Here is a 12,710-nt window from a genome sequence, read left to right on the forward strand (position 1 = left end):
TAACAACCTAAGTTTGCAGACCAAAATTAGAGAAAAAGGAGGCCTGCAAGGAAAGCCAATATTTTGGCCCTAGCCTTCTAAGGTCAATTAAGACTCAGGACATATGAGAACCTGTACTGTAACGTCATGTAATTCGGTAGTGTCCCAAGTTTTCTGATCAAGGAGATTAAGGGGCCAAAGGGGAAAGTGATCGATGATGTAGAATGTGCCTAAGGAGAGTCCCTTGGAGAGAAAATATTCTCTCAGGCTTTCACAGAGAGCACATTGGCCAAGCAATGGCTGTGACTCATCCACATGACTGACACTGACAAAGGTTCTACTATCTGAGGTGCAGGATCTCAGGATAAATCCTGAGTGGATTTCACTGACCTTCTTAGACCAAAAAGCTACAACTCTTGTTGCACAGGTCCTGCTTTACCTTGGTCTTAACCATCCAGCAGAAAAGTATAAAAACAAAATATAAGAAGTAAAGCCATGGTATTATGTTGAGCTGTAGGGGACTCAGGTCAACAATTTCTGACATTGCCAGTCAAGCGGAAGACCCAATACTATTATGGGCTACTGGGCTCTTTTAGAATATTCTGCTGAGTTTACACACCTATAATATTCAAATAATGGAACTTAAAAAAAAAGGGGGATATAGATGAATGTCCATTTTGTATCTGTGTATTCAAATTGGTTAGTATAGATATATAGTTACATTCTCTTAATGAATAGAGCGATTTGTTCTAATGGTGTTTGTAAATAGGATATCATGTCAGCATCTTGTACAGCAAATAACCACTAGGAAGAATGTATGCAATGTGCAAATTATTGAAACCGCCCTACCAATTTGATTTGAAATTGTCTCATTGCTATTTGTTTATCAATAAAATTATGGCAAAAAAATAAAGAAACAATAAGTGAACTGCAAAAAAAGAAAAAAAAAGATTCCAGTTCAATTGGAAGCTAGAGTACAAATAAGGAAGTATAGGGAGATCAGCTAGGAAAGGTCAGTTAGGGTCATCGTTTTGGAAGGTGTTTTAGATATTATAAATACAGCACTACTTACTTCAAAGGTTTATCATCTTGAGAGGCAAGTGTTTTTGGAGCCTCTGGGCCAATTAAATCTGAGGGCTCTTCCGCCTCTGCATGAAAGATAATGAGAAACACATTCACACTTGACTATATAGTTACTTTGGAGTTTTGTCCATTTTGAGTTAAGGGTTATCAGGAGAACTTACTTGACCGATCCTTCCAGAGATTCTCCAGAAATTCTTCTTGGGAATCTTTAGAACTTGAATCACTGGACTCTTTTCTGGTTTTCTTAGACTTCTTTTTCTTATATTTCTTCCTATAGGGATTATAAATTGTTACAAATTCACTTAATATCCCCATGTTAAGGAGTATCTAATTTTAAGGCAATGAAAATGACCTGAATTCGTACCTTATTCAAAGTTTCTAGAGAACTTTAAAAAAATCTAACACTTAATAAAAAAATCACTAAAAGAACAACATAACACAATTCTTATAGTGTTGAATGACAACAGAAATAAAAAGGCTTAAAAAAAAGCACTTGCCAACTTGTGTGTTAATAATTTTGAATGTAAGGGAGTAAAATACATTAAATGTTTAAATCATCAAGATAATACTAAAAAATATAATTCATTATTTTGCACTCATAAAATTGAAAAATTAAGCAATACTCATTTCTTGCTTTTCCTTTTTATAGAATTTTACATTCAGCTTTATTATTATTAAATTTTTTTGGCTGTGCTGAGGGTCAAACCCAGTGCCTCATGCATAGTACGTAAGCACTACCACTTAACTATATCTCTAACCTTGACCTTCCTGTGCAAACTGTACTTCAGGGTATGCAGAATTTTGATGAGCTTCTCTTATGGAATTAGTCTACCTAACTAATGAAGGCAAGCTAGAGTGAAGACTATCACCATTTTGCGATCCCTCATGAAATAACACATCAGTGGCTGTTAGTATGGCAAAAGGAGACACATTAACTGTCTTCTGATGGAATATAGTACCACCTGTGACATATTTTTGCCCAAAACTCAAATCTGAATTGTCAAGCCTTTAGACCTATCACTCTACAGGAAATATGGAGAATAGAACATACTAAAGGACACTTTACAAATGGGATCATTATAATTTAGTGTGGTGGTAGGTGCTCGTAATTCTTTCTTTTTTTTGCTGTCAGGGATTCAACTCAGGACCTTACACTTGCCTGGCAGGTGCTTATGCCACTGAGCTATATCTCTGGCCAATCATTGCAATTTAGGGACATGCTATGGATCCTGATTTGGATAAGCTACAGAAAAACTACTGAGAATTTAGCACTTACTGTTAAATATTTTAGGCATGACAGTAGCATAATGTTTTTTTTGGTTTGTTTTTACAAAATGCTTATCAGAGAAAAGTGCTAAATAGCTTATGGACAGAATGTTATCTGGGATTAGTTTCAAAATAATGGGGGGATTACCCATGAGTTGGTAATTATTCAATATGGGTGGTGAGTACACGGAGAATTATACTATTTAATTTTATACACATTTTAATTTTTGCATAAAACAAAGAAACAACTGACGATCTGTGTTTCTTCTTCTTTTCCTTTTTCTTAGCTTTCTTTGCTCTCCTTTTTGTATCTTCATCTGCAATTAAAGCACATTATAATTGAAAAATAATTTAAAATTCTAAAATCCCAATACTTTAGAGTAGAAAAAAATCCTATTGCTATCCACATTTGTTGTCACAGAAAAATTAATTCATTCTAACGTTTATTGAAACTTGACAGAAACTGCACTAGGCATTTGGGGAAATATAAATTACAGTCACATAAATTATTAGGTGATGTAGAGTGTTATTAATTTCACTGTATGGGATAATAGTATTGTCTTTAAGTAGGAATATATTTTTATTTTTTAAAGAAATATACAGATGTATTTAGGATCGAAGTATACTTACTTTGACTATCTTACCAAAAACCTCACACTTGCAGCATATATGACAAAAATACTGTTAATCTGATTAAGCATACTATATTAAGTATATAACTATATTATCTTCGTTACTTTGCGGAATGCTTGAACATATTCATAAAAAAGGGGGAACATATCGAGGTGCAGGGGAGAACGCTTTCCATGAGCTTGGCGTAGCCCAGGACAGACATGGTAAAGAGACATATACAAACCAGAGTGACAGAGACAAGTGTGGAATTCTGCAGGCAAGCACAGGAGCCTCAAAATCAGGCTGATATGGGGAGGTTGGGTGGAGAATGGCTGACCAGGAAAAGTGACACTTGAGCTTCTGTTTAAAGTCACTTGATTACAAAAGTGATGTGTGACCACTGTTGCAAGGAGTAAGCCGTGCTGGAGGCTAGCACTGTGGGCAGGCACCTCTATGAAAGGACAGTCACGGGAAAGCACATGGAGTCCCGAGGAGAAAGAGAGTAGCCCAGGATGGTGCCAGAGAGAGTGGCAGGGAGTATGTGCCTAGAGAGGGGTCGCTCAGGGTCTGAACTTTACCCTGAAGGTTATGGAGCCCTATAAAAGGATTTAAAGCCCAGGACTGGCACCCTCATATTTGGGCTTTAAGAGAGGAAGGACAGTGACAGTGGGGACCTGGGAGATACCAGCGGAGGAGGCACCTTTGTGTGCTGTGTCAGCTGCAGAGGAGGCAACCTCTGGTCAATCATCAGTTGGGAGAGAGCACAAAAATGTGGCTTTTGTAAGTATAAATGCAGAAATATGTAAACAGTAATATAAGAAGAAAATGTATGTTGGATACATAAGACGCACCTTCCCATCAGGTGCCTTGTTTGTATCAATCAGCAGTCAGCCTGGGTCCCTTTTTGGTGCATTTTAAAGCACTACACAGAGGTGTCCGCTGAACATGAGAACTGCACCAATGAGGTCCCCACCCGCACAGCACCCCAGAAGGCCTGCTCTGGCACCGCGTCCCGCAGCCCAAGCCTGGGCAGATCTGGTGCCAGGTTCCTCGCACAACCTTGCCCAGCCAGCCAGCAGTCACTCTGCTTCACCGTGAGTCCCTACTGGAGCCCTGGGTGTGGCACTAATCGCCTGCGCCTGCTCTGTGCCTCCAAGTCCTCACCTGTGCGATGGTAGGGACCGTGTAGATTACGAGCCATAGCACTTAGCAAGGTCCCTGGCACAGATTCAGCAGGCGTCTGGAAACTGGATTGCTACTGTTTTAAGAACCCTTCTTCTACAATAACTTCTACAAAGTCAAACTAGAGCTGAGGCAAGGCTTGTGGAATGATGTTGGCTTTCTCACCACTGGAGTCTGTTTCAGAATCAGAGTCACTGTCACTATCTTCAGAATATTTCTTATGTTTTCTTTTAGATGATTTCTTCTTTCTCCTTTTCTTGGACCTTTCTTTTGAATGAGTAGACCTTTTCTTCTTTTCATCTGGAAAAAAAATAAAAATCTAACTTCTAAAGAAGTATCTGTGAACATCAACTTTATTGTATTTGAAATATGTAAGAACAAATGATTGTGAACTTGAGTAAAAGCAAAGTCTACCATTCAACTATGTATAAACTTATTCTTCCTTTTTGTTTTTTTTTGAGACAGAATCTTGCTATGCAATTTAGGCTGGCCTTGAACTCACTATGGAGCCTAGGCTGGCCTTGAACTCACACTGATCCTCCTGCCTTGGCCTCCTGAGTGCTGGGAATATAAACTTATTTTTTAAACTCATCAATTAGAAAGCTCTACATTTTAAAAATACCTTCTGAACTAGATGCTGAAGTGCTGCTTTTCTTTGGCTCTTCATCCTCTACTGGTGTATGTTCATCAGAGCTGAATTTAAAGAAAATGGTTATAAGAATTAGAAAAGTAATGAAATACGTAGCACTGAATATGAACATGGCCTTAAAATATTTCAGTTACAGTTCAAGAAAAGAGCAAGCAATGAATCAGTTTTCTAAGAGTATATATCAAGGTTTTAAATCGTCATAATAATAAAACAGCATATATTTGCATAATGTTGTAGACAAAGTGCTACTCAAACAAAGCAACATGGAAGATTTATATTTTCATAAGAAACAAGGCAAAAATAGACAAATAAGAATAATAATGGAACACTGACAAAGGATCTACAATCTGAGGTACAGGGTCTCAGGATAAATCCTGAGGGGATTTCACTGACCTTATCAGACCCAAAAGGTACAACTCTTGTTGCACAGGTCCTGCTTTACCTTGGTCTTAATCATCCAGTAGAAAAGTATGAAGACGAAATATAGGAAATAAAGCCATGCTGTTATGTTGAGCTGTAGGGGACTCAGGTCAACAATTACTGATATTGCCAGTCAAGCGGAAGACCCAATACTATTATGGACTAATGGACTCTTTTAGAATATTTTGCTGAGTTTACACACCTATAATATTCAAATAACAGAACTTAACAAAAAAAGGGGATACAGATGAATGTCCATTTTGTATCTGTGTATTCAAAGTGGTTAGGATAGATATATAGTTACATTCTCTTAATGAATAGAGTGATTTGTTCTAATGGTGTTTGTAAATAGGATATCATGTCAGCATCTTGTACAGCAAATAACCACTAGGAAAAATGTATGCAATGTGTGAATTATTGAAACTGTCCTACCAATTTGATTTGAAACTGTGTCACTGCTATTTGTTTCTCAATAAAATTATGGGAAAAAAAGAATAATAATGGAGGATGAAAGAAACTGAAAGGCCAAGAAACTGGAACACATCATCATTTTAGTCATTTCTGCAGGGGTGTGCAGCGGGGATCAAACCCAGTGCTCTGTTCCTGCTAGCAAGCCTCCTAACCACTGAGTAACATCCTCAGCCCCATAATTTTATTCTAGGTATGTAAAAGACAAATGGTAGAGAAGCAACTGTTCAGTTTCCCCAGAACATGAAGAACCTAACATACTTTAGTCTAAATAGATTTCATTCTTTTTCAGAGAATTCTTAAACTAGATTTTATTAAAATTCTCTAACAGTCCAGAAGAGGAGTTAACATATAATTATTTTCTCTGAAACTCACAGCTGGAATAATTTAGATACTGTCAAGGAAATTCATTTTAGGGTTTATTCCAACTATAATTCTATGGACTCATGTTTTTGAAAGGTATTTCTTTCCCATTGATAATTTTAATATTTTTTGAGACAGGGTCTTCCTATGCAGTTTGGGCTGGCCTTGTGCTCACTTTTATAGCTCCCAGGCTAGTCTTAAGCTTGCAGAGTTCCCTGGCTCAACCGCCTGAATGCTGGGTTTGCAGGCGTGTGCCACCACAACCAGTTCCAGGGCCGCACAGTGGGCACTTGCATCTAGGGCCAAGACTGCATGCCAGGGAGCCAGGCCAACAGTACTCGGCATGTAGGGCTGGGGATTGAACTTGGGTCTTTGTGCTTGCCAGGTAGGTGCTTATGCTTCTGAGCTATCTCCTTGGCCCCCCAAAGATATTTCTTCTTCTTCTTTATTTAATGTATTTAGTATACAGGGTCTATAGGGTCTCACTACACAGATTGGACTCATAGTGATCCTCCTGTTTCCAGCCTCCCATGCACTGGGATTACAGGTACGTGCCACCATGCCCAGTCTCAATCCCTGTCTCAGTGTGCCTCAGGGGCAGGGCTGGCACAGAACACTTGGGATCAAACCCTGGTCCCTGCATCTGCCTAAGCAGGCATTTTAATCTGGTGAGCTATCTGGACGCCCCCTCCTCCAAAGATATTTTTCTGTTTCTTTCTTTCTTTCTTTTTTTTTTTTTTTGGTAGCACCGGGGATTGAACTGAGGACCCTGCACTTGCCAAGCCAAGATATTTTTTTTTTTTTTTTTTTTTTTTTTTTTTTGCGGAACCTGGGATTGAACTCAGACCCTTGCACTTGCCAGGCAAGTGCTTATTCTACTGAGCCATCTCCCCGGCTCCCCAAGATATTTCTAAGAACAAGTTTTGGATGATAACATTTTATCACCCTGCCATAAATTATATTCATATATGGTAAGCACACTGTCTCAACTTAAAGTAGACACAGAAATTCAGGGAAGGGAAGCAGAAATTTATGAGTAGCACAAAAGACAAGAAACTCAGGAGCTGGGAGTGTGCCTATGTGAAGCCCTGAGGTGGATCCCCAGCACTACAAAAATTAAAGCAAAGCAAGAAAAAAAAGGAAAAAAAGTACTCCATTTTAGACAGTATGGGACATTAAGAAAATGAGCTAAACCAAACAACACTAGTATATATTCCAAAAATCTCTTGTAATACTAATATTTAGCATGCAATCTGTTCCTGAGTTGAGAAAAACCTCAAAATAATATAAACACATTGCTTAATGATTGGACATTTTGGGCTGGGGATATAGCTCAGTAGCATAAGCGCCTGCCTTGCAAGCACAAGGTCCTGAGTTTGATCCCCAGTACTACCCCCTAAAAAATTTGGAAATTTCTACAGATAAGAAATTAGCTTAAACTGTCCTAGTAACCTGTTTTGAAACTGTCTCATTGCTATTTCTTTCTCAATAAAATTAATATAGAAATAGAAAAAAAAGAAATTAGCACTCCATGCATTACAATTTAAAGAGTATGCTAAAATTCATTAGTAACATGTTTATTCATTTTTAATTAAAATTTTTATTAGTGTATGGTTGCAATACATAATGATTACATTCATCTGAGTTGATACTTGTGTATAACACATCTTAATTCTCTTTAGTTCTCTTTCAAGCAACATGTTTAAACCTTAGCTATGTTCTAGGTTACTTAAAATTTCAGGAAAGGACAGCATAAATCACATGAATGAAGGAAAACAATAGGAGATGTAAAGTTCCTTATATAACAAAAATTTTCATGGTATACTCAGGATTTATTGTTTTAGGGCTGGCCAAATAGCTCAGCAGATTAAGGGGCTGGGGGTTCAATTCCTAGGCCTGCCATGCCGGCCCCGCCCCTGGGGCACATAATTGAGACTGGGTGTGGTGGCGTATGCCTGTAATACCAGCTCTTGGGAGGCTGTAAACAGGTGGATCACTACCAGTCTGACCTAGTACTGAGACCCTGAACACCCTATAGACCCTTCCCTAAAATACAAAAAAAACCTCAAAAATTCTTGTGACATAAGGTTTTTTTTTTTGTGAAACCGGGGATTGAACTCAGGCCCCTGTGCTTGCCAGGGAAGCACTTATTCTACTGAGCCATCTTCCCGGCCCCAACATAAGGTTTTTGAGACAAGGTTTTGCTACTAATTTCAGGTTGGCCTACTCGTAGTGATCCGCCTGCCTCAGTGTTCGGAGTGCTGGCATCATAGGGGTCCACCACCATGCCTGGCCCGTAACATATTTTAATAAGACATTTTTAAACCACTTACTCTGGTTCAGGATTCTTTGGAGAAAGTCCCCATACTTCAGGAGCTCCCAATTCACCAATCCTTTCTCTCTCACTTAATCTCCTAGAAGATGTAAACATTTAAATTATAACTCAGTTAAATATTTCCTAAATATTATATATAATCAAATCCAATAGGATTTCAGTGAAGTCATATTTTTCTTATAGGTTTCTTTTTTCTTTTTGTTTGAGATGGGCTTTTGCTGTTTTTCAGGCTGCCCTCAAATTCCTGGGCTGAAGAGATCATGCTGCTTCAGCTTCCTGACTTAAAAGTTACAAAAACTTGGTTTAAACAGAAACTCATTGCTTAGGATTTTATGCTGAGAATACCATCAAATGGTACAAACTATATACAACCTCAATGGTGAGGTCAGTAACGATAGCATGGGAGACTGGTGGGGCATCCCTTGTGCCAAATATATGACACAGCTTCTTTGTTGTCTTTTTGTTTGAGACAGGGTCTCACTATGTAGTTTAGGCTGCACTTGAACTCACTTTGTAGCCCAGGATGGCCTTGAACTCACAGCAATCCTCCTGAGTGCTGGTATTACAGGTATGTATACCACACCTAACTGTATGACACAGCTTCTAATTGCTCATTTTATTGTCTGCCATATGTGACAGAAAACAATTTTACATTTGGAAATAACTTCATTGGTTTATACATGATTATAAAATTAAGATAATTCTCTAGATTTGGTCAAGCCTTCAACTTTTAGGAATCTAGAAAGTAATGAAACAAATGCAGCATACGAAGTAGAAAACAATTCTGAAAATGAATGAAAAATTCAGTTGACAAGAATTGTACTCAGTCACATACAAGGTTTATTCCCTCCTTTAGTTCCGTTTTTGGACAAGGAGAACATTTTTACTCTTTGGAGGGTAGTAATTTTTTTCTTTTACAATGTTTGTAGTTCCTCATTTTAAATTTTGCTATCATTCATAAAGTAATACAAGACAAACCCAAAAATCCCTAAGGCTCAGTTCACTAAAATATGGCTGCTTATGACTTCATTTGTCTTTAAAAATTCTTACAAAATAAATATAATTGGTTTGTGTTTTTTTTTATTTTATTCAGCAGAACTTCCCACTTAAAAGAAATAGACAATTCAAAAGGGTCATATTTATAACTACTTGGAATAAAGGAGCATGGGAGAATGCCTATCAAACTATAAAAATCACAAAATACTGTTCTCATACCTGTTGCCACCTGGCTTTATCTGTAAAGATAAATTGTCTTCTGAATTACAACTGCAAATTTCATGTAAGCAGTTCTGACATGTTTTGTAAGGATTCTGTGCTAAGAAGCCATTGGCTTTTTCACGAACATACTCTGTACATACCTTTCTGAATATAACTTGGAAAAACAGTTTTTTGTTTGTTTTGTTCTGAGACAGGGTCTCACCATGTAGTGCAGGCTGGCTTTGAACTCGATTACATAGACCCGATTGGCCTCAGACTGGCAGCCATCCTCCTGCCTCAGCCTCTTGAGTGCTGAGATTCCAGGCATGTGCCAGCATATCTAGCTGAAAGATAGTTTTTTAACTGAACTGGTTTGTTACTGCTTCTTGTCTTATTCATGAAGCACTACCAGCTAAAATTTAGAGAATATTTATAGTCTAGTCACTAAATTATTACAACTCTAAGAGCCCTTTTTGTTGCAGGGCTGGGAGTGGAATCCAGCTTTGAGGGATTTGGGTATGTTAGATGAGCATTCCACCACTGAGCTACATCCTTAGCTCCTACTTCCTTTTTTATTTTATTTTTTACAGTACCAGGGATTGAGCTGAGGACCCTGTGCTTGCCAGGCAAGCACTTATTCTACTGAGCTATCTCCCTGGCCCCCTACTTCCCTTTTTAATGGTGAAAAAATGAAGCTCAAAAGCAGGGCATGGTGGCACACAACTGTAATCAAAGAACTCAGGAGGCTGAGACAAGGGGATCTCTTCAAGTTCGAGGTCAGCATAGGCTACATATTGAGTTCAAAGCTCAGCCTGGATTACACAATCAAGGCCTTGTCTCAAAGAAACCAACCCAAAAAGCAAACGCAAAACAAAATAAAAAAGCAGCTCAGAGAAGTTAAGCAACTTGCTCAAGGCTACAATGTAAATAAAGTGGCAAAGCTTCAAACTGCGTCTGATTGTGGGACCTGCCTTTCTCATCACCCTCATTTATCTCTCGATTGTTGGAACTGTAACCAGTCTCACCATGCCTGCAATACTTGTAACATTTCTTGCTTTTTAAGCACATACTGCATGGCTTTAGTTCAATGCCTAACACTTCGTAAAATTAGATATTGTGACTCACACAGCAATAATTACAAGCCTCTTCCTTTCTCCTTCAATTACACACATTCCTGCTCCAATATTCACTCTTCGAGATCTTATGTTACGCTAGCACCATTTTTCAAGGTGGTGATTGAGACCCCTTAGCAGGACCTTTCTCAGGAAACTTCATCTACAGTTCAGCCCATCACCCTTCCCACATCCATCTAATCATCCTGAGGGAGGGCAGGTTTCCTTCCTCTTAAACCTTTAATTTCAATCCTTCCCAGTATCTTACAACAGGCACTGCGAGTTCTGTGATCGGCTAAAACAAGTCTTTCCTTTTGCAAAGAGTTAAGTCCAGTCAGTGAGGAATAAAACCATGCACACCAATGATAATGACCTAGTAATGTACATGCTACAGTTCCGGTACATCTGGGCTCCGGGCATTATCAGCTAACAAACCAGGAGGGGAACTGGGTGTCGGGAAGTCAGGGCAAGTAGGAAGAGCCCAGAGGAGAAATGAAAATTTAAGGGAGGAAAAGATGGATGAAAGGATGTCATGGGTGGACTGAAGGATGAAAATGGGCTGAAGGCAGGCAGAGTGGGGAAAAATGCCAAGAGAATTGTCAGACAGAACGAGGCATAAAATGGACTCCGCGGACGGACGGGTGGGTTCCCCCACGGGAAGGCGTGGCGCCCTCACTCACTTCTGCCGCAGGCTTTCCTCCCTTTCCTTGTCCAGGAGGCTGGGCCACGGCTTGTCACTCCCGTAGGGGCGCGAGTAGGCGCCATAATAGGCGGACGAGGAGGCAGATGCAAAGGGGGCGCTCCGCGGCGCACAGGGGCGCTCTCGAGAGCGCGAGCGCGAGCGGTAGGACTGGCTTCGAGAGCTTTGGCTGAGCCCACCCAGCGGATGGCTGAGGCCGTTCCGATCACCAGTGCGGGAACAAGAGCGCGAGCGAGATCGGCGGCCCCGCGGGGAGCGGGACGATTTGCTGGGCTTGGGACTCCTCGACAAACTGCGACGTTTTCCCCCGGAGCCCGAGGCCTCGCCCTCAGGGCTGCGCGACCGGGACACCGGAGCCATCCCGACAGCTGTGCCCCCGAAGCGGCGAGACAAGACCTGCGGTACCTCGGCTCCCTGAACCCGCCGGCGGAACCCTCTGAAACCTGTAGAAACCTTGGAAACAGTTCCGGGTGCGTCGTTAAATCCTTCCCCTGGCCAAGGCGCTCCTCCTAAGGGAAAGGCTGTGTGCATCGATATAAATCAGCCGGTTGGAGAACCAAGTATGCGCACCTCTTAGGTTCCGAGGGAGGTTTCTGAGTTCCAAGTCTGAATAACTACACTTTTCTAAACTTCGATCGAACTTGGAGTACCTTAAAGGAGAGACAACGAGATAGAGGATATATTTCAGTGGCTAGCCTTAAGACTAACACAAAACATTCTCTCTCTCTTTTTACTTTACACAACCCATTCTCCATGTGTTTTAAATGCTCTCGATGGGTAATTATATATGTGTATATATGTTTGTAGGTATGAATGTGCAAGTGTATTACATATTTTTTGCTTAAAGGACCAAGCAAAACAAGGATTTATGTGGAGAGAGGGTGAGCTGTGGTGTACAAGTCCCCATGTCCTACATTTTCTTGACGACTGGAGTCTAATATACTCCAGGGATTTTTTTTTTCCGGTACCGGGTGTCGAACTCAGGGCATTGCATTAACCAGGCAGGCAAACGCTTAAGCCCCTGCGCTATCTCCTGATCCCCACTCCAGGGTGAATTCGAAGCCCAAAGAAATACTACATTCTTGATGGCCGCGTTTCCACCACCGACGCCCAGCGGTTTGCCTCAGGAAAAGGCTTTTGGAATCCCGTCACCATCCAATCCCTTGAATGAATCCATCTTAAGCTAGTCCAGCCATCTATGATGAATGATCACTGTATGCATTAACTATATAATGTATTTAAAGAGCACTTTAATGTCGATGTATTGATTTGGATTTTTGAAGGCACATAGGTTTGGAAACTCTGAATCCGGTCTACCGCTACCTTCATGGCCTCTGAGGTTTC

The 12,710-nt window shown here is 40.2% G+C and overlaps 1 protein-coding gene across 1 annotated transcript in view; it reads right to left on the bottom strand.

Moving 5' to 3' along the window:
* Nkap (NFKB activating protein) overlaps window positions 1–11,966 on the bottom strand; it is a 23,314-nt gene extending 11,348 nt beyond the window's left edge. Inside the window, exons 1-7 of the mRNA XM_004645705.2 lie at window positions 11,347–11,966; window positions 8,356–8,436; window positions 4,745–4,815; window positions 4,288–4,422; window positions 2,582–2,645; window positions 1,224–1,333; window positions 1,052–1,127 (exon numbers count right to left, since the gene is read on the bottom strand). Coding sequence (XP_004645762.2) covers window positions 1,052–1,127; window positions 1,224–1,333; window positions 2,582–2,645; window positions 4,288–4,422; window positions 4,745–4,815; window positions 8,356–8,436; window positions 11,347–11,897 — 1,088 coding nt within the window. The 5' untranslated portion in view covers window positions 11,898–11,966. The remainder of the gene's footprint in view (window positions 1–1,051; window positions 1,128–1,223; window positions 1,334–2,581; window positions 2,646–4,287; window positions 4,423–4,744; window positions 4,816–8,355; window positions 8,437–11,346) is intronic.
* Window positions 11,967–12,710: the final 744 nt, after the last annotated feature.

Source organism: Octodon degus, unplaced genomic scaffold (genome assembly GCF_000260255.1).
Source record: "Octodon degus isolate 3935 unplaced genomic scaffold, OctDeg1.0 scaffold00236, whole genome shotgun sequence".
In the NCBI taxonomy this organism is placed as follows: domain Eukaryota; kingdom Metazoa; phylum Chordata; class Mammalia; order Rodentia; family Octodontidae; genus Octodon; species Octodon degus.